A 20,206-nucleotide genomic window follows, 5' to 3' on the forward strand; every position below is an offset into this window, starting at 1 on the left:
TGAACTTGAAATTAAACATTTTTTTTCAAGTTCCTATAATGTATTACCTTTAAATATGCGGTATTTCCTCATTATATTATACATTTGCTCTTAATCATTTGTGTCAAGGTTACTAACATCACACAATACCTCAAACACTGGCAAGGTCCCTACCGTTCAGGAGGCAGAATACCAATTAGATTTGTTACTAATTGTTTGTTTATTTGCATATAACGCAACGATTTATTTTTTGCGTAAAGAATGTGTTAAATGTCGCCAATCACGAATAATTCAGTTAAATAAGTTGTTAAAAATATCAAAAATATTATAGTCTCCCATACAACGCGGAGGCTCCAAGGACTCCAACGGTAGTTTATATCGAAATTAAATTTTGGAAACATATGTATGTTAATGGAAAGCATTTTATAAAAGTATAGAAGGTTTTACTCAAGAAATCAAAGTTTTGTTTTTTGTAATGGAACACTCAAATGGTATCTTCAACCCTATATATTAATTGATTTTTAGATTCTAGGAAAAAAATAAAGGTGAATTTTATTAAAGAAGCATATGCCTAAAATGTAAATATTAACATAAATATTTCACATTTTTTGAAAATGAAGAGTAAATTTTAAATTTCAGTAACACCTACCTAAATTTTAATTTATCCTGTATAGCCTGATGTTTAATTACAATAACCATTGTTTGTTAAATCAAATTAAAATTTGCCCCGAAAAGTTATACAGGGTGCGACAAAATTAATCCTGAATATTGGTCATCTTTAAAAGCAATTTACTCTTTTATTTTAAATGGAACATCCAGTATATTATTCGGGTGTTCAATGGGAATTCATATACATATCTTTAAAATATTATTCAAGTTGCCTACCCTTCAGGCAAAGATTTTCCTAGATATTTTAATTTTTATGATTTTCCGTTAGTAAAATCTAGGTGGCTGCGATATACCTCTATTTTTAATTTAACAAAAATTAAAGAATGTAGAGTAAAATATTCGAAGGTAATAAAAAGATACACGTTTAAAACATATTTTAATTATTACAGAATTAAAACTAATAGATATAAACGTATAATTATGTGACAAAAATTAGCTAGATGAAATCAAATGCTCAAAATGCTTCTTTTCCTGTTCACTGCATAAAATAATTCTCTTTTCAAAAGATTTTTTTGGTGACCTATATGATTCTCTCTGATGTAGGATAAGTTTCCATTGTCAGCAAATTTCTGAAATTTTGTTGTTGTTTTAACTGACATAACATAATAACTAGTTGTTAAAGTTGGACTAATTAGACAGCCATATTGAAGTAACGTCAGACATATCACAGCCACCGAAATTTTATCAAATAATAAAGATCTACTGACACTAAATCATAAATATAAAATAAATATAAAAATTCTAGGAAAATACTTGTTTGAAGGGTAGGCAACCTCAATATTATTTTAAATTGATAGGAATTCCCTATTGAATATCGGAATAATATACTGGGTGTTCCATTTAAAATAAAAGAGTAACTTGTTTGTTGACCAATGCTCGATATTATAAGGTGACCAATGTTCAATATCAATTTTGTCTCATCCTGTATAACTTTTTGGCTCAAGTTTTAATATGATTTAAAGTACAATTGTTATTTTAACTACATATTAGGCTATACCGGGTAAATTTCAATTTCGGCAGCTTTTATTGAAATTGTTCTTTATTTTTAGAAAATGTTAAATATGTCAAAAACCTTACATTTTCGTCATATACTTCTCTAATAAAACTCACATTTATTTTTCTCCTAGAATCCGAATATCAATTATTAATATATAGTATACCCGGTATACCAGGTATATATTCGAATTTCTTTATTATACCTATTGGATATTTACCCACCACCCCTCAATGGTACCAATAGTCACTCTTGAGACAGTGCAATAGTTTCCGCATGGACAATTAGGCGCACATAGTGCACATATAATTTTTTTATTTAACTTGCACTGTCTGTATGTAACTTGTTCGTTTCAAATTTTACTCCTGTTTGTACAAAGTAAAAGTGTTTTATATCTAATTTAATAGACATATATTAGCTTGGTATTGCGGTTAGTATCTCTGCCATTGAAATTCATCGATCGTATTCCGTCTGTCACAATGACAACGTACGAATATCTGTGTGCAATACGGTTCTGGTACGCAACAAATTTAAATAATTCGCGACCTTCGAATTCGTGTTGATTAACTTCGTTCAAATATCAACGCAACGTCGATATAAATCTAATTGATTTATTGACAGTACCAAAAATGGGAAGTAAATTCATAGGCGCAACATCGGTTTTTAGCAGTCTTTTTATCGCATTAAAATGAGAAAGAAAATTGTAAGATGTGTCCAAATTTTAGCATACATAAAACTAAACTTTACCGGGTGCGTCTTAAAAGTGGCTCACCCTTATAACGACAATTTGACTCGAAATACCAAGTGTGTGGTTCCAAATTATTCGTAAAAAAATGCTTTTTCCAAATATGCTAACGAGTCATCCTTTTTCTATTTGAAAAAATTGAGATATGATTAAAAATACGATTTGATTAAAAGAGATATGATTAAAAATCGATCTTTTAACAGGCCAGGACAAGACACGAAAAATATTAGACGGTCTAATCAATTTTTCCAAGGCTCCTTAAAAATACTAATTAAGAATTAGTATTTTTAACACAGCCATGGCACTCTAGATTGAAATTTAAAGTACGATTTGTTTGTAAGCGAATATGTCAAAAGTTGACATATCATATGTCATTCTCTTCAGAGTACCATTTTCTATCGAATAAAGTAAAAATGTACCGAGGGTGTCATTTAAAAAATAAAGGTTGTAGTCATTGCCGGTGAAACAGGAAGTGACCGAAAACTGATAACGTCAATCAATCCCAATTTATGTCATATACTAACATGCCAAATCTCGAGATCATAGGCAAGTGGTAACATACAAACAAGAAATTTTCAAGGTTATACACACTTAAAAAACTTTAATTAAAAACAAAACAGTATATTTTTACAAAGAACACGTCAGTTTTCTAGAAAAACCCAAGAAAGTCAATATTTTTTATTTACTTAATAATAAAAACACTGTTTATTGAATAATCTTAATGTTAAATTAAAAATGAAATCACAAATAGTGCTATTGCATTATTGTTATTGGATATTGGACGGTTGAAAAAATTTCCTTCAACTATCATAGTACCCCCATACTGTGCCTATACTATATATAATTGCATTTTGCATATCTGCGCATTGTTTGACACAATCTGCATAATCATTTAAATAATACATTTTAGTAAAAAATTATAATATTTTTGAATTGAATAGGCAAATGCTTGTAACGTCATATTTGCAAATAATCAAACCACAAGCCAAATTTTCCGTTTTTTTAACCTAATTAATATATTGGAAAACAAAAAGCGATAAATTATTTATAGATAAATAAAAATCATATTAATATTTATATGTGTTATCACTGATATTTATCAAATCAAACATTGTCGGTATTTATTGAATGCAATCATAGGTCGTGGCAAAATGCATTCAGCCAGTGTTGTCATTTTCTGATTAATATTTATACCGTCCATATTTAGTGACATATGCAAAAAATATTGTTTGGGTAATTTTTGCTTGTTACTTTTTTGTATACAGGGTGGTCCGGAAACTTCGGCAACATATTCTGCAAATAAAAATAAGTAAAAAAGTTCGTATAAATGTATGTCCAAAATTGCTTAGTTTCGGAGATACAGGATGTAGAAATTTCATTTTTATTTCGATTTTTTCTAAATAATTTCTGAAGTAAAGTCAATATTTGGATGAAAATTTATGCGTGAGAGTTTTTTCACATGAGAAATTTGATTTTGATGTCAATGTGATTCCTATTTGTGTTCCATTGGCGCCAGCTACATGTGCTTTAACTGTTTTGAAGAGTAATAACTTTTCGTCCGTACCTGTATAAAACTACTTAGTGAAAAAATATATATTCCCGTGACTTTTTACGTAAAAAATGTCTGCTACGAGCAATCGTTCTCAAGATATTTAGAAAGAAAATAGTCAATACATGTCATTATTGGCAAAAAAATAAATATGTTAAGTAGATAGATATTTGACTGAAATAATAAATTTGGCAAATTTTTATTTTTTTTTAATTAATCAAAAATTTTTCTGCGAAAAAATGGCGATAAAACAGTTTCTGTTGAACTTTTGGCACAAAAACATTTCAAATTTATGATTTCAGTCTAATAACTATTTAGTCAACATGTTTAATTTATGTCAATGATGACAGGTATTGATAAGTTCGATTCCAAATATCTAGAGAACCATTACTCGTAGCGATTTTTACCCAGAGGCCTTTTTTATGTGGAAAACGTCGTAAATGAATATTTTTTTTTACTCTGTCGTTTTATACAGGTACGTACGAAAAATTATTACTCCTCAAACCAGTTAAAAAATATGTAGGTGGCGCCCTCTACAAGTAGGAGTCATATTGACATCAAAATCAAATTTGTCATATCAGAAGATATCCACACACCAATTTTCATCCAAATATTGACGTTATTTCAGACATTTTTTGGAAAAAATCGAAATAAAAATGAAACCTCTACACCCTGTATCTCCGAAACTAAGCATTTTAGGACATACATTTATACAAACTTTTTTACTTATTTTTATCTGCAGAATATGCTGCTGAAGTTTCCGGAATACAGTTCGGACCGCCCTGTATATGGGTTTAGATTGTATCTTATCTACTAGAAGCAGTTGTATTTATTTCATTTTGTAAATGACACGGAAAAGTGATCATCTCCAGTAGTTTCTTTCATAGTTATTTATTTTTTACTCGTTGCAAAAAAGTAGTAATTATTTACTGTTATTTTTGTGGATTATATAGAGTGAGTCTTAAATAAGTGCAAATATTTTAGACTCACCCCGTATAACAGAGATAGACATATTTGAAGGGTATATTACAAATATTTATAAAGTATAGCTTAGGTCAGCAATTTTTAACAGACATAATATTAATTAAAGTAGGTACTTTAATTACTCTTAAAGTAGTCAGATTGAAGAGTCCGATTTGTTTTGATCTCAAATGTATAGCAATAATAATTATCAAATAATTATCTGAGAAGATTATTACGTTATGTTTACACATTATTTACCTATACAATAATTAAACTAATCTAGACATCAAGATATCAAAAACGTTCAATTACCTATGTGAATTTATACAAATATCTAATGATTTGTGATTATTTCTCAATATGCAATATCGAGAAAAAAAACGTATATAGTTAGCAATATTTAGCAACATAATATATCTGTGTCCCCAATAGCAGCAAGTGTGCCCTTTCACATATTCATTTTTGGCCAATATTTAGTAAATAATTTGTTAATTGCTTTTAATACACCGGATTTTATGGTCTATATTTACTATATAGTTTAAGCAATATGTTCATTAGTTAAAAGACATACTTGACATTATTTTAGATAAGAATTTTCAATATCCTAATTTCTGTTATAGAATTTCATGCTCTTTTAGCTGAAACATCTCTACTTAGTTAATTTTTATTTTAATTAGTGTTTTTTGCACAACCTCTATAATATTATTATAGGGTTTAAACTAAATTAAAGATACATATTTTAATATTTGTGTTATAGATATTACCATTTATGTTTGAACGAAATCTGCTCAATGCTTATTTCACAGTGTTTAGCATTTAATTTAAAATCCAAAAAGCATAATATACAGAAAAAAAAACACAAAAAGTCAAGCGATTCTCAAAATTTAAGCAATTTAAAAAAAAATTAAAGTAACATAATAGTCGCATTTTGGACTTATTTGAGAAACGACAAAGAGAAAATATATTTCTTTTATCGAGATCTACCAGCCCAAAATATCTGTATTTACGAGCCCTAACAACTATATGTTGGGACAAGGTCATATTATGGAATTATTGCCCTGGTTTTTCAAAATGACTGAAAAATATATGTTTAATTTTTTAGATATAAACATAGCCATATATCCTCAACAACTTGACAATATTTTTATGAATTTGTAAATCAGTCCATATTTACAGTAGCGGATTTTGTTCATAAAAGGACAAATTTGCTGACAACTAAATGTTGGGACAACTATTTTTAAATAATTAATATCATCATAGGTGGCTTTGCTATAAACGTCACAAATGTCGCAAACTGTTTACTTCAGCATTGACAGCTTGTAAGTGACTCGATACTTTGAGTAGTGGGATTTACTGTAAGAAATTTTATTTTTTTTAATTTTCAATTTTGTTAATTTAATCCAAAGTAATGGTCCGTGGAAAAGCTACAAATCAAAAACTACACAAAAAAAACCACGGTTTTTAATATAATAAAAAAAATACGGCGAATCTGCCTACGTAGACGTTAGAGGTAAAAGTTCGGGTAGGCCAAAAGTTGTATCTCAGAGAGATTTACGAAATTTAGTAAAAATTTGCAAGTCTGCGAGAAGAAGTACTCTTCGCGGAGTAACAGTTAAATGGAATACTGTAACTGGTTTAAATATATCAAGAGAATGTTGCCGAAAATATATCCACAAATGCGGTCTGGGGTTTTATAAGGTAAACTTTATTTTGTGTGGATAATCAATTACCTGAAGATTATTGATACAAATTCATATTTAGGCCAAAGAAAAACCGCTACTGACAGAAATTCAAAAGAAAAATCGCTACACTTGGGCAAAATCTAAATTATCGTGGACACAAAATGATTGGAATAAGGTCATATTTAGCGATGAGTCTAAATTTGATGTTTGGGTTGGAGATCATCGAAAACGAATAATACGAAATAAAGCAGAAGCCTTTCGTAAAGATTGCTTAAAGAGGGTTGTTAAATTTCCTAAGGGGATTATGGTTTGGGGTTGCATATCAGCAAGAGGTTTTGGCAAATTAAATTTTATAGATGGCACTGTTAACGCCCAAAAATATTAGAGTAATTTTACTTTAAAAATTTTCAAAGAAAAATATTTTTTGCTTAAATTTTGAGAACCACCGGACTTTTTCTGGGTTTTATTTCTTGTAAATTTAACCTACTACCTATGTTGTCATATTATCAAGAAATTATGTCTTAACTAAACCAAACTAAACCAAACCAAACTAAAAAAAAATATTTTTTTAAAAATTTTAATTTTTAATTTTTTTCGCGAAAAAACGAATTGGGGTCGAAATGTACTACCCCTAGAACTATTTGCACTTATTTAAGACTCCTATACAAGACTCTATACAGGGTGTCCCAGAAATAAGTGCAAGTATTTTAACTGGGAGTATAGTTCAGCCCCAGAAACACGCCTATGAGGTTTTTTTCGCGAAAAAAAAAATAAAATTCGGAATTTTTTTAAAAAAAATTTGTATGTTTTTTAGTTTTTAGTTAAAAAACATAATTTCTTGATAATATGGCAACATAGGTAGCAGATTAAATTTACAAGAAAGAAAATCTGAAAGGATCTCAAAATTTTAGGAAAAAAATTTTTTTTTGGAAATTTTCAAAGTAAAATAACTCCGTTATTTTGGATTTATTTGAAAAACGATAAAGAGAAAATATGTTTCTTTTATCGAGATCTACCACCCCTTACTTGCACTTATTTCTGGGACACCCTGTATATAGCTTGTGTGAAAAAATACTACAATATAAATAAAACCCATATATGTATATCACTAGAAAAATTAAAAAAAAAATCAGTCAGTGGTGCATTGTTTATGCTTACGTTAATTTTGATTGCTCTTAGGATAAGTAAAGGTGCTCTTATTCTAAGAGATTCTCACTTAAAATTGTGCAGAAACAACTACTTTTTAATTAACCTAGATAAGCTTTTCTTGTTTTTAACATGGATTACTTTCTAGTAAGCGTTTTTACACTTTTATTTGTTCAAAATTAAAAAGGGTTCTGTAATGAACAGTGAATCTATTTTTTAAGGCGGACTCTGACGACTCGTGTACTTGTACAAACATTGGTTATTGGCATATACTGTGCCATGTGGTGTGGGCGGTTTCCTTGTGCAATTATTTGTCACACGTCGCGCCGAGTTTGTTGCAAAAAAATGTTGTTTACAAATATATAGCATAGTTGCCAAGTACGCAAATATTGGCGTGCTTGCCAAGTACACGAGTCGTGAGAATCCGTCTTTATATAGAACTAAAATACAGTATGCACGAAAAAAACTGCGTTACCTTGGACTTTTCTTCATTAAATAATCCTTTTTGACAAGTCACTTTCTAACGTGTCAAATATAGTGGTAGTTCTGACTGATGTTACTATCTTAGATTTTAAAAACTTCGTGGATAAGTAAATTCGTTTCACTTTTATTGAAGACACGTCAGCGACCATTCTACTATATCATTATCTTTGTCTTTGACATTGACATTGACTGACCAATCGTTCTGTTTTTCTTTGTCTTGCATCAATCCCAAGACCAAGACTGGATCCTGGAAGACCAACCGAGTCTTGGTTTTGATCTTGCAATGGTCTTCTTGGTCTTGTAATTATTTTAACCAATTCAAGATATGGGTACGTGATTTAACTTCTACAATTATTATTAATTACTGTACTTTTCTTTAATTAGAATCGATAAAATTTCTAGTTAATCTACACACAAGTCTGAAACACTCGTACTATAGCTTACGCTATAATAAAATTATTAACCTTAAACATAAATATTAAGTGGATAGTCTGTGAATTTTTATACGAACATTGAACAAATACTTTTCGAGATAACCACTCTCGTACGTATATCGTTAGCATTACAGAATTTCGTATCGCGACAATTTTAAAACATTACATAATGTTGATTATATTTATACCACGACACGATTTTTACGTGTTCTGTTTTCTCAGACGGATTGATATATTTATGAATCGGGATATGCGTTGATCGTACGATAAAATTATCACCTGGTAAAAACAGCGTTGCCGAACTATACCGAAAGTGGCAGAGAATCATTTAGAAATTAAATACGCCATAAAATAATATACAGTGGTGGCCAAAAGTATGGAAACTTTTTACTTTTTAAAATATCACAGAAAATATTGCTATCTTAAACTCTCAGGAATATAAATGAACAGCTTATCAGCAAATAAAAGTATTCCAAAAATTACACAGCGAAAAAATCTGTTTAGCAGTTTTGTAGGAGAACAATAGATTTCTTGTGGCCAAAAAGTATGGAAACCATAAATAAATACATTAAAATTATTTAGTTTAAGCTGATAAACGGTTTTTGATTTGCTTCAGATAAATATAAACATCATGCCCAAGTCTAAATATTTCTCTACGGATTTAAAAAAATAAAATAGTTGAATTATACAAGAGCGGTTATAAACAAATTCAAATAAGTAAAAATTTAAACATTTTAAAAGGCACCGTTTCGAAAATAATTCGTAAATTTAATAAAACAGGGGAACGTTTCAACAGCTTTTAAGTCAGAAAGACCAAGAAAGTTGTGCAACAGGACAATGAATGTAATGAGAGATAACAATGGGAGATCCAAGAAAAACATCCACAGACATTTCTCGAGAAATGGGTGAAAGGGAATATCGGTGTCTGCACGCACGGTGAGAAGAAGGTTGGATGACATAGGACTTTTGGAAGAGTTGCGGTGAAGAAACCACTAATATCAAGAAAAATAGGATGGCCCGCTTTAAATTTGCTCAAGATCATCTCACCTGGTCTTATCTGGAAATGGAATACTGTACTGTTAGCGACGAAAGCAAGTTTCAACTGTTTGGTAGTGACAGAGAGACGTTATGTCCGAACCAAAAAGGTACACAGTACAGCCATAAGTACCAGATGCCCACAGTAAAACATGGGGGTGGGAGTATAATGGTATGGGGGTGTTTTTCTCGCTCAGGGGTTCTCTTGTTAAAATTGATGGGATAGTGGACCGTTTTTTGTACAAAGACATATTGGAGAATAATATGCTGCCTCATGCTGATGAAGAAATGCCACTCAGATGGTTGTTCCAGCAAGACAATGACCCCAAGCACAAATCTCGGTTTGTTCAAAATTGGTTAAATGAACATAATGTTCCACTAATGGATTGGCCCTCACAGTCTCCGGATCTTGACCCCATAGAAAATTTATGGGACCATTTGGATAGCAAAATTCGAAGCCATTCTATTTCAAATAAAATGAATTATGGGAAGCGCTAAAAACTGAATGGGCAGCCATTTCCAGTAAAGATTGTACGAGATTGATTGATTCGATGCCAGGAAGATGTAGAAAGTAATTAATTCAAAGGGATATTCCACTAAATATTAGTAATTTTTATATTATCTTGAATTTTAATAAACATTCTTCCTAAGTTTCCATACTTTTGACCAAGAAAATATTCATAATTTTTATATATTTTTTACTGATAGCTGTAAATTTTATTTAAATGTATTAGGTTTGTAGGAAATTATTTGTTGGTCACGATTATATAAGTCGTTTTATTTCATATTTTAATTTCTCAGCATAAATGACAAATTAAAAAAGTTTCCATACTTTTTGCCACCAATGTATATGCATATAATAGCTCTAAAAGACTAAAAGGCTCATGACTTGATTGATTATCTTTCTCCATTTGTTTCTGTCTTTCGCTTTTATTCTCCACCCATCCATTCTTACCCTTCTCAAGTCCTCTTCCATATCCTTTCTCCATCTGGTTCTCGGTCTACCCCTCCTTCTCTTTCCACCTATTTCACGTTTCATTATCATACTAGAAATTCTTGCTTCAGCCATTCTTTCAATGTGTCCCAGTCACCTCAGTCTTTGTGCTCTTGCTACTCCCGTTATACTCGGTGCTCGATATAGTTGCTTTAATTCTTCATTTGTTCTTCTGATCCATAGGTCGTCTATCTTGTTTCCTCCAAGAATCTTCCTCAGTATTTTTCTTTCCCAAATCTCTAGCCTCGAACTTTCCGTTACATTGAACGTCCACGTTGCACATGCATACAGCACTATTGGTCGTATCATTGTTTGGTATATTCTGTTTTTTAAACTTCTAGAGATGTTCTTACTCTTAATAATTTTCTGTATTGCGCTAACACATCTATTTCCTGCCATTATTCTTGCCATGAAATTAATGAGTCAATAAAAAAACATTGTAAATAATTCACGAGATATTTGATATCATCCTGCGTGAATGAGCAGTGCATCTCAACAAGCCTTAGTCTTTTGCCTTGGTACAGCATGATAGAGATTTTTAGACGTCTATCCTTCCAAAATCCACATCGCACAATGTCGCTTAACTTCGATGATCGATAGAGAATAGGTGTTTTGACGAAGATGGGCCGTCGCCTATAAAAATAGTTAAATGAAGAATATTTTTAAGCTTCATTATTATAAACCTTCAATTAGTTATTACACTAATTGGAATTAATGGTTTCAATTACACTTTATACTTTTTAGTTTACGATAGATTTACGAAAATTTGGCAACCCAGAAACATTTTAATTTTTTAATTAATAGAAAACTCGATAGTCATAATTAATTTTGCCATTTACTTAAAGATTTAATCATTCTTCATGGTCTCAATAAGAATTTTTACGAAATTATTGTTGTTTAGGTTCTCATTCATGTCAAAACTTTTAAACATACCGTATAAATGTATGCATAGTTATTGGACGCGTCGGAAAAAAACTGAGAATATTAGTATGTACTATGTAACAGCAACTTTTAAATATTTTTAATATTTGCGACAGGAGATGGAATACTTATACATAGAAATATGTTTGGAATTGTAAATACAGTAAAACTTCCATATAGCGGCAACAAAAATTTTCAAAGGAATGTGGCCGTTAAGGGAAGTGGCCACTATTGGGAACAATAAAATACAGATACCAATGTAAAATGCCTTTATTTTGGAAACGTGCAAAGTAATTAAAATTAAGTACGAGCATGTAGTACAAACACACAAATAAGTGTTAATAAATGATCTTCAGTTTTAGATTTTTGGCGCAAAAAATAATTCAGTTGTTACAAAAAACTTTATTACATAAAATTTTGAAAAAAAAAACTTACAATGTATACATATGTATTTTACACATAGGTATTCTTATATACATATGTACAATTGACTTTAAAATTACAAAATGATAACCTTATTTTATATGGTGAAAAACTGATTAATGGTAGTCTGCTTTAAATTTTTAATTTTGATTTTTGTAATTTCACTTTCAAATTTCATCAAAGTATGGGCAATATCAACCGCTAGTTCGTCTTTGTTTTGAATCACCAAAAAATTCTGAATGTCTCTTAATTTTTCACATACTTCACTCATATTATTTATAGATGAACACAGAATGTCTTGGCCTTCATCTTCTTCCTCTTCGGCTTGAGTGGAGTCCTGTCTGTCCTTGTTGTTTGTAAATTCCTGGATTATTCCCTGCATCTCTAAACTAGGATTTTCCGTAGGGACATCTGAATCGACTGTCAGATATTCTTTAAGATCTGGACTTCCTGGCATGTTTTTTAAAATTGAAGATAACTGACTTAAAGGAATGTCGTCCTCTTCGTCAAATGCATCGTCCCCTTTGACGGTTGCAAATCCCGCTTTTTGGAAACATTTTTTTATAGTGTTCGATGTAACATTTTTCCATGCTGTACTTATCCACACCATAGTACTTGCCAAATTTATGCTCTCTTTAGCCTTTTCCATCGTTTCTTCGGTATTAGTAAAAGTCAAAAGTCTTTTAATAAAAAATTGACGATATTTTAATTTAAAATTTTGAATAATTCCTTGGTCCAACGGCTGGCAATGAGATGTCGTATTTGGAGGAAAAAAAATTATACGAACATTTTCAAGTTCTATTTTTGGGTGAGACGTGGCATTATCCAAAAATAAAAGAACTTTTCTACCCTGCCGTTTCATTTTGGTGTCAAAGGTTTTGAGCCAAGATGTCATTATATCTGTCGTCATCCAAGCTTTTTTGTTGGATACCCATTCTATCGGCAATTTATCTACATGCGCTCCTTTAAAACATCTCGGGTTTTTGCTCTTACCTATAACTAGCGGATTTTCCTTCTCACCATGCATGCTGCAACAGAAAAGCAGTGTCACTCGTTGTTTAGCTGATTTTTTGCCAGCACATTTATCATTCTTTAAAGCAAAGGTTTTGTTTGGCATTGCCATATAATAAAGCCCTGTTTCGTCTGCATTAAAAATGTCTTTAGTGTCGTATTCCTTAATGATTGCTGTTAATTTTGTTTTCCAGTCTTCAACAGTCACTTCATCCACATCTGCAGACTCACCACAAATTGTTTTGAAGTTAATATTATGTCTCTTGCAAAACTTATTTAACCAGCCAGTTGAAGCCTTAAATTCACTAAGTTTCAAGGATGTAGATACCTCAAGAGCTTTTTCCCGAATTAAGGTTCCCGATATGGGTATGTTTTTGTTCCTTGCCTTACAAAACCATTCGTAAACTAGTTGATCGATTGCAAATCCTTCTGTTTTAGGAAACTTTCGTTTTTTATCTGCATTGCATCCTTCTTCTTCAAACATTTTTTTTAATTCCACTTTGTTTTTTAAAATGTCGTTCACTTGCGTTCTTCCAACACCAAACTTTTCCGCCAACTTTCGAGCACTGCTGTTATATTTTTCACTTTCCGCGACAATATTTAATTTCTCTTTAATAGACAAACGTTTACGTTTCAAAGACATGGTTGCTGTTCTTTCAGAGTAAGAAACTAAACTGATTCTATATCTCCCAAAAATTTCAGCAAACTACTGACGAATTTGTATTGTATTTGTCACTCTCTGTACCTATTTCTCAAACAAATTATAAATGTTTATTGCTTGGACTTTCCTAAAGTGTCCTGAAACAGCTCTTGTTAGACAAAAAAAAAGGTTCGAAGGGTTCGGTTTTTGGCCGGTATTGGGGCAATAAATTTAATGGGGTTTTCCCTAAAATGTACCTTTGAAGCGGCCGGTAACCGCTTTCGGAATTAACTTTATTGAGAAATATTTTAATATAGGAATTCCCCTAAGATTAATTCAAACAACTGAAAATTGACCGCTAACAGAAGTGACCGCTTTTTAGAAGTGGCCGAAATGGGAAGTTTTACTGTACAATACTCATAAATATATAACTTAGAGAATATTAACCTCAAAAGATATTAAGAAAATTAAGAATAAGGTGAGAATAAGAAGTGAGTTAGTAAGGTGCCCCAAGTACAGGCTCTCGTCTACCAATATGAAGGTAGTGGGTTCGAATCCCACACCCGGCATTTCATCAGCCGACTATTTTTATTAAAATAAAAATAGTTTGGGTACCTAGGTCGACTCAGCCTTAAATGAGTACTTGGGATTCACAATCCTGAGGTAATAATAGGCGGTTGAAGTGTAGTGCTAGCCACATTACCTTCCTTGTGGATGGGGAAGACGAAACCGGCCCGGGAAATAACAGGCAACTGGCCCAAATCCACAAAATCAAAATGGCTATAACGAAGAATCATATTTTTTTATTAATATATACAGGGTGAGTCTTAAATAAGCGCAAATATTTTTAAGGGTGATATATTTCGACCTCAGAAACACGATTATAAGGTAGTTTTCGCGAAACAAAAATTTTGAAAATTAGGAATTTTTTGAAAAAAAATTGGATTTTTTTTAGTTTTTAGTTAAAAGACATAATTTCTTGATAAAATGGCATCATAGGTAGTAAATTAAATTTACAAAACAGAAAACCTAGTAAAGATCCAGTGGTTCTCAAAATATAAGCAAAAAATATTTTTTGTTGAAAAATTTCAAAGTAAAATAACTCGATTATTTTGGATTTATTTGAAAAACGGTAAAGAAAAAATATGTTTCTTTTTCGAGACCTACCATCCCTGAAGATATCTGCACTTATTTAAGAGTCACCCTGTATACAGTACCGGCCAAAAATGGAGAAACTTTTTAAATTTATTTGTTGCCGTTTTACAAGAACGAAAATGTTTATAAAGCATATATATTTATACATAGGATAACTGTCTCATAAAAATACACACAAGATTTTTTTGGAAAAAGCCTCTATTAAATTTTGAAAAAATTAAACTAATTTCTATTAGGACAAAAATGGAGAAACTGGAATTTTTTATACATTTGTAGTCGCTAGTCTCAGTATTTGGTTGCATAGCCTTTACTTTTGATGACTGCTTGGCACCTTTCGGGCATAGACTCAATCAAGTTCTTTATTACGTCCCCGGATATTTTATTCCAGGCTTGTAATAGGGCAGCGAACAAAACATCTTTATTTTTAAATTTGTCCCTGTTTTTACGCCTAACATCGACTTCTAGTTGATCCTATAGGTTCTCTATAGGGTTCAGGTCGGGGCTCTGAGCTGGCCATTTGATCACTTCAACTTGTTCCTCGGTTAAAAATTCCTTAATAAGTTTGGCAGTGTGTTTCGGATCATTATGGTGCATAAATTTCCAGGTTAATGAGAGAGAGGATTAAATTAGGAGCATAAGGTACCATTGTTTCTTGCAAAATATTTAAATACACCATATTTCCATTTATTTGATCCATAATTCCATTTATTTGAACAAGTGGCCCGACCCCATGCCCAGAAAAACAACCCTAGACTAGAACGTTCCCACCTCCGTGTTTTATGGTGGATATGGTGTACTTGGGATTGAATCTCTCATTGGCAGGACGTCTCACCCACCTAATACCATCCGAACCAAAAAGATTGTACTTGCTTTCGTCCGACCAGAGTACATTTTTCCACTGCTTGTAGGTCCAATTTGCATGTTCCAATGCAAATTGTAGTCGGGCCTACCTATTTTTCTTAGAAATAAACGGCTTTCGGGCAGGTGTTCTGGCATTTAGTTGTGCCTGTTTCAGACGCCGTCTATTGGACCTAACAGATATTGAAATAAAGGGATATTCGTTCCTTATATCCTCCGCAGTGCAAAATGGATTTCTAAGTGAATATCTTCTTATTATTTTATCTGTCGCCAAAGTTGTTTTTTTTTGGGTCTTCCGGGCTTGGGTATACTGGCAGTTGTCCCACGATCTCCATACAAATTAATCTGTTTGCACACATGTAAATTTAAGTGTTGCATTATGTAAATTTAAGTGTCTAGCAATATCAATTTGTTTAATTCTCGAATGATACTTATCAATTATGATTTTTTTTAATTTGATCTGACAAATTTATCACGCGCGGCATATTTTTACCGCTCTGTGAACCCAATACCACGATCTAGACGCTTTAACAAGAGAATATCTCACAGAATGTTAAGAAGAAGATAAGGTTTCTCCACTTATGTCCGCTGGAATTTGTAAATAATTTTTTGCCTGCAAATTTATTCACAAAATAAGCAGTTTTTATATGGCTATACAAAGCAAATTAAATGCGAAATATTTTCTTGATATCGTATTCTGCAGAGAGTAAACTGTATTTTGGCATTGTAAAAATATTAAAAGTTTCTCCACTTTTGGCCGGTACTGTATGTAAGGATGAATATTTTCAAAAAAAAATAAGCTGATTTGCCTGCGGGTTTTTAAAAAAATTGAAATTCTCTTTATCAAATTTTCAAAAAAATCGATATTGGGTCAGACCTTAGATGGCCAGACATCCGAATTTTTTCTACAAGATAACTCAGTTTCACAAGGTTCTATTTTTTTATTTCCATTATACTTAAGGATAATTTGATCTTGAATAGATCTTGAACATGCTCCATGGTGTGTTCTTGGCCGCATTTACACTGGGTGTCCCCATTATGATTTACACCCAACTTCACTAGGTTGTAGGTTGGATTTTACTGGAGCAACGCCAGTCCTAATTTTACTAAGTGTTCTCCAGGTTTTCCAATCCAAGTGGATTCCCCTTGGTGGATCTTGATGTAGGGGAACTCATCTGGCTAGCGATTCTGTAAACATATTTTCTGTCTAGTGACTCATCAATCGTATACAAATAGCATAGGCTAGACAGGAAATTTCTTGCTACGGGGCTTACAGAATCCCACTGCTGGTGGTTCTACATTTACGCTGTTTCGAAAGACTCGATGGGACTTCAGTCGTCTCGGAGGACTTGGCCGGAAGCTTGCTTGGCTTAGAGGGATTGGGCCTCAGAGAGCTGATTGTGTAATATTCAGACATATTTTTTCAATGGTTGGTTTCTAGGCTCAGTTCGATATTCTCGAAGTTGTTGGCTTGAACAGCTATTGCAAGATCGTTGGCGTAAAGAAAGTGTCTTGAATGGCTAGGTGTTGGTTGGTCGTCCCCAATTCAAACGAACCATACAGATAGCCAATTTATATTATTATTTTCTTCTATTCAATCGCAGAGTTTGCATCAAATTCATGTACCTTTTTACTCAGGGGAGCCCGAAAATTATTGCACCGAGGCCGAAAAAATATGCACTTAGCCCGAGACGATTTATATTTACCTACTGATATTTATTCTTTTTTCTGCTGTACACTTTCCAGAGTCATGTTTATTAGTTATTAATAAAATAATAGTGGCTAAAACAAAATTTTCAAACCGGACATCAAACAACAGATGTTTATTAAAATAATTATATGTGTCTCAGAGAAAAAGACATCTCACAATAGTTATTTTACAAATTAGTGTTTTTGTTTAATAGCAGTTGACGATTATACTGATGCAAATTGATTAGTTAGTTATGCAGTCACTAAGAATTTTACGTAACTTTAGTTAGAAGCTTAGCTATTTAAAACTATTTAATTTTCGTTAATCCAAGAGCTCTGATCCGGACCGGCCCACCGGTCCACCGGGAATTTTCCCGTTTTTCCATATGGCAACATCCACCCCTGCTTGCTACTCCCAAGGCGTTAAACGCTATATACGGGAGCTATTATTATATAAGAATAGTTAGTTAAATCAGTTATTAATTTAAACTTATTTGGATTTTTAGAGAACTTAATAGTGCTACCCCGAGTGGTAACACAGAATGATGGGTTTAACTAATTAAGTTATCTGCTTTTATTAGTTCTGTTATGAGAGCTAGTTACTTTTTTCCTTTTATAACGAATTGAACGTTTTTTAAAGATAATATATTATTTTAATTTTTATGCCGTTTGTATTAGATTTGATTTTTTTTATTAAACAGATGAAAGAAAGAGCTTTTCTTGCATTTTGTTGAAAAAAAAACATACATACATACATACTGCCATTACTCACTGACGAGTATTTGACACGCATCAGATGATGGTCACGCAAGGCGTTGTCTTTCATGAGCTTTTCTGTGACTGAAAAGCCCGATACGTACAAAAACCTCATCGCTTTGTTGCCTCTTTACTTTTTGGTTGTCGCTGTTAACTGAGTTTGCAATAATTCTTCTCCAATGAGTTCTATTGTGAACTGCTTCTTCCCAATGTTTCTGCATGTTAATCCCCTTTAAGTTTTCGTGGAAAATGTCCTTGTACCTTTTGAGTTGTCCACCCGGCCTCCTCTTACCGTCTACAAGCTCACCGTAAAGCAGAGATTTTGGTAGGCGATTTTCCTGCATTCTGCATACGTGTCCAGCCCATCTTAAGCGAGATTTTGTAACCATGACTCCAATACTCTCGCAGTTAGCTTTTTCAAGGAGCGATACGTTTGAGACATGATGGAACCATTTGATTCTTGAGTTGTCTAAGGTGTCTCTGTTGCAACTTGTTTAATGCGTTCAGGTGTTGGCGGTACGGCACTAGGGTTCCCAACTTGAGCATCGGCGATTCCGGGACAATTATTTTTAAGCTTTTAAATAATTGAAGCAAGACATTAAATATTAGAAAATAAAATATATTATGTGTGTACTACACATTTTTTTAGTTTCGAGGTCCCGGCCAAGGCAAAACTTTCGCCGGGACAAACTTTCTGATTCCTGGTTAATCCCGGCCAAACTGGGACGGTTGGGAACCCTATACGGCACCCAGGTTTCTCTCCCATACAACATGGTGGGGATTAATATTGCTCGGTACACTCTTTTAATTTCCAGAATGCTCTTGAGGTGCTGCTAATCCTGTGCTCAATTTCAGAGTCGATATTGGTCTTTTCCGAAATCAAACTGCCGACGTAATTGAATTCCGCGACATATTCCAATAGTTCTTCTCCGATTTCAATATCATTATTGTGATCTTCTGGGGGAGTGCACAAGATTTTAGTTTTGTCGATGTTTAGCTTAAAAGCCTCGTATGCCCAGGTATAAATGTTCAACATTTCTTGTAATTGCTGTAACGTTTTTGCAACTAGAGCGCAATCATCAGCGTATTGAAGATCTGTGATGAGTTTTGTACGTGTTTTTGCACTGAGTCTTTTTATGTTGACCAGACCGCTGTCGTATCTGTATCTAATGCCTAAACCTCTCTCCTGCAATTTGCTGTCCACTATAATGGAGAGCGCTGCCATGAATATGTTGAATAGAAGAGGCGCTAAGACACATCTTTGCCTAACTCTTGTATTTGTTAGGAAAGGATCGCTCAGTGATCCATGATATGACACTCTTGACTTGTTGTTGTTATGGAGGCTTTTTACTTTTTTGAAAAAAAAAACACCTACTCAACTAAAGAAGTTTAAAACAAATAATGGATTTTACACAAACAAAACGTTTAAAATATCACAACACTATCTGCTTAAAATATTCCATATAATATAAATATGGGAAATTATCATATAGTATATGATAATTTCCTTGAAGAATATTTGCCAAATTATGATACATGATATTACAACACCTGATATGAATAGGTACATTATTTCCATTAATGTATTTTCCAATATTACTTTCTCGAAAGTCACATCGTTTGTGCATATCCTATTAGATTTACCAAATATTAATTATTATTAACAAGTAAAACATTGTATTTTTTCTGTTGCAGGTTTTTACAATGACTAGTACAAATAATACAGCTAGTTACACCAACGAATATGGATATTTCAATCTTAAACCAGGTATGAGATCATGCTATTAAATAATAAATTTACCGTGGCACTAAAGTTTTTTTGAAACATTTTTATTTTTCAAGAAAAGTTTTGTTTTTCTAACATCGCATAATCAAAAAAAAAAAAAAGAAACGGCTTCATAGTGGCCTTTCAAATAAAAGTCAATTGAATTTTTTTCATATTTTTATGTTATTTGTTAAAAAAATACATTAGAATGGATTAAAATTAATATTTACAGGGTTGTTCACCATATACGATACGGAGTATTGTAGCTAAACGATTAGATTTTTACAAATTGTAAGTTTTGGGTTCTTTGAAGGA

General features: G+C 32.2%; 2 protein-coding genes across 3 annotated transcripts in view; one reads left to right on the forward strand and one right to left on the reverse strand.

The window, feature by feature from the left end:
- Positions 1-20,206, forward strand: part of LOC115890742 (elongation of very long chain fatty acids protein AAEL008004-like) — a 92,016-nt gene that overhangs the window by 59,660 nt on the left and 12,150 nt on the right. For both annotated transcript variants that reach the window (XM_030911065.1, XM_030911064.1), the window contains exon 2: positions 19,822-19,894. In XM_030911065.1, coding sequence (XP_030766925.1) covers positions 19,831-19,894 — 64 coding nt within the window. In that variant the 5' untranslated portion in view covers positions 19,822-19,830. The remainder of the gene's footprint in view (positions 1-19,821; positions 19,895-20,206) is intronic.
- On the reverse strand, positions 12,115-13,671 carry LOC115890752 (tigger transposable element-derived protein 6-like). The gene is made up of 2 exons (XM_030911075.1): positions 13,011-13,671; positions 12,115-12,671 (listed from the first exon to the last, which is right to left on the reverse strand). Exons 1-2 carry the CDS (start codon positions 13,669-13,671, stop codon positions 12,115-12,117), a joined length of 1,218 nt encoding a protein of 405 aa, XP_030766935.1.

The sequence above is a fragment of the Sitophilus oryzae genome, unplaced genomic scaffold (assembly GCF_002938485.1).
Source record: "Sitophilus oryzae breed Bouriz unplaced genomic scaffold, Soryzae_2.0 scaffold_910_pilon_pilon, whole genome shotgun sequence".
Classification (NCBI taxonomy): domain Eukaryota; kingdom Metazoa; phylum Arthropoda; class Insecta; order Coleoptera; family Curculionidae; genus Sitophilus; species Sitophilus oryzae.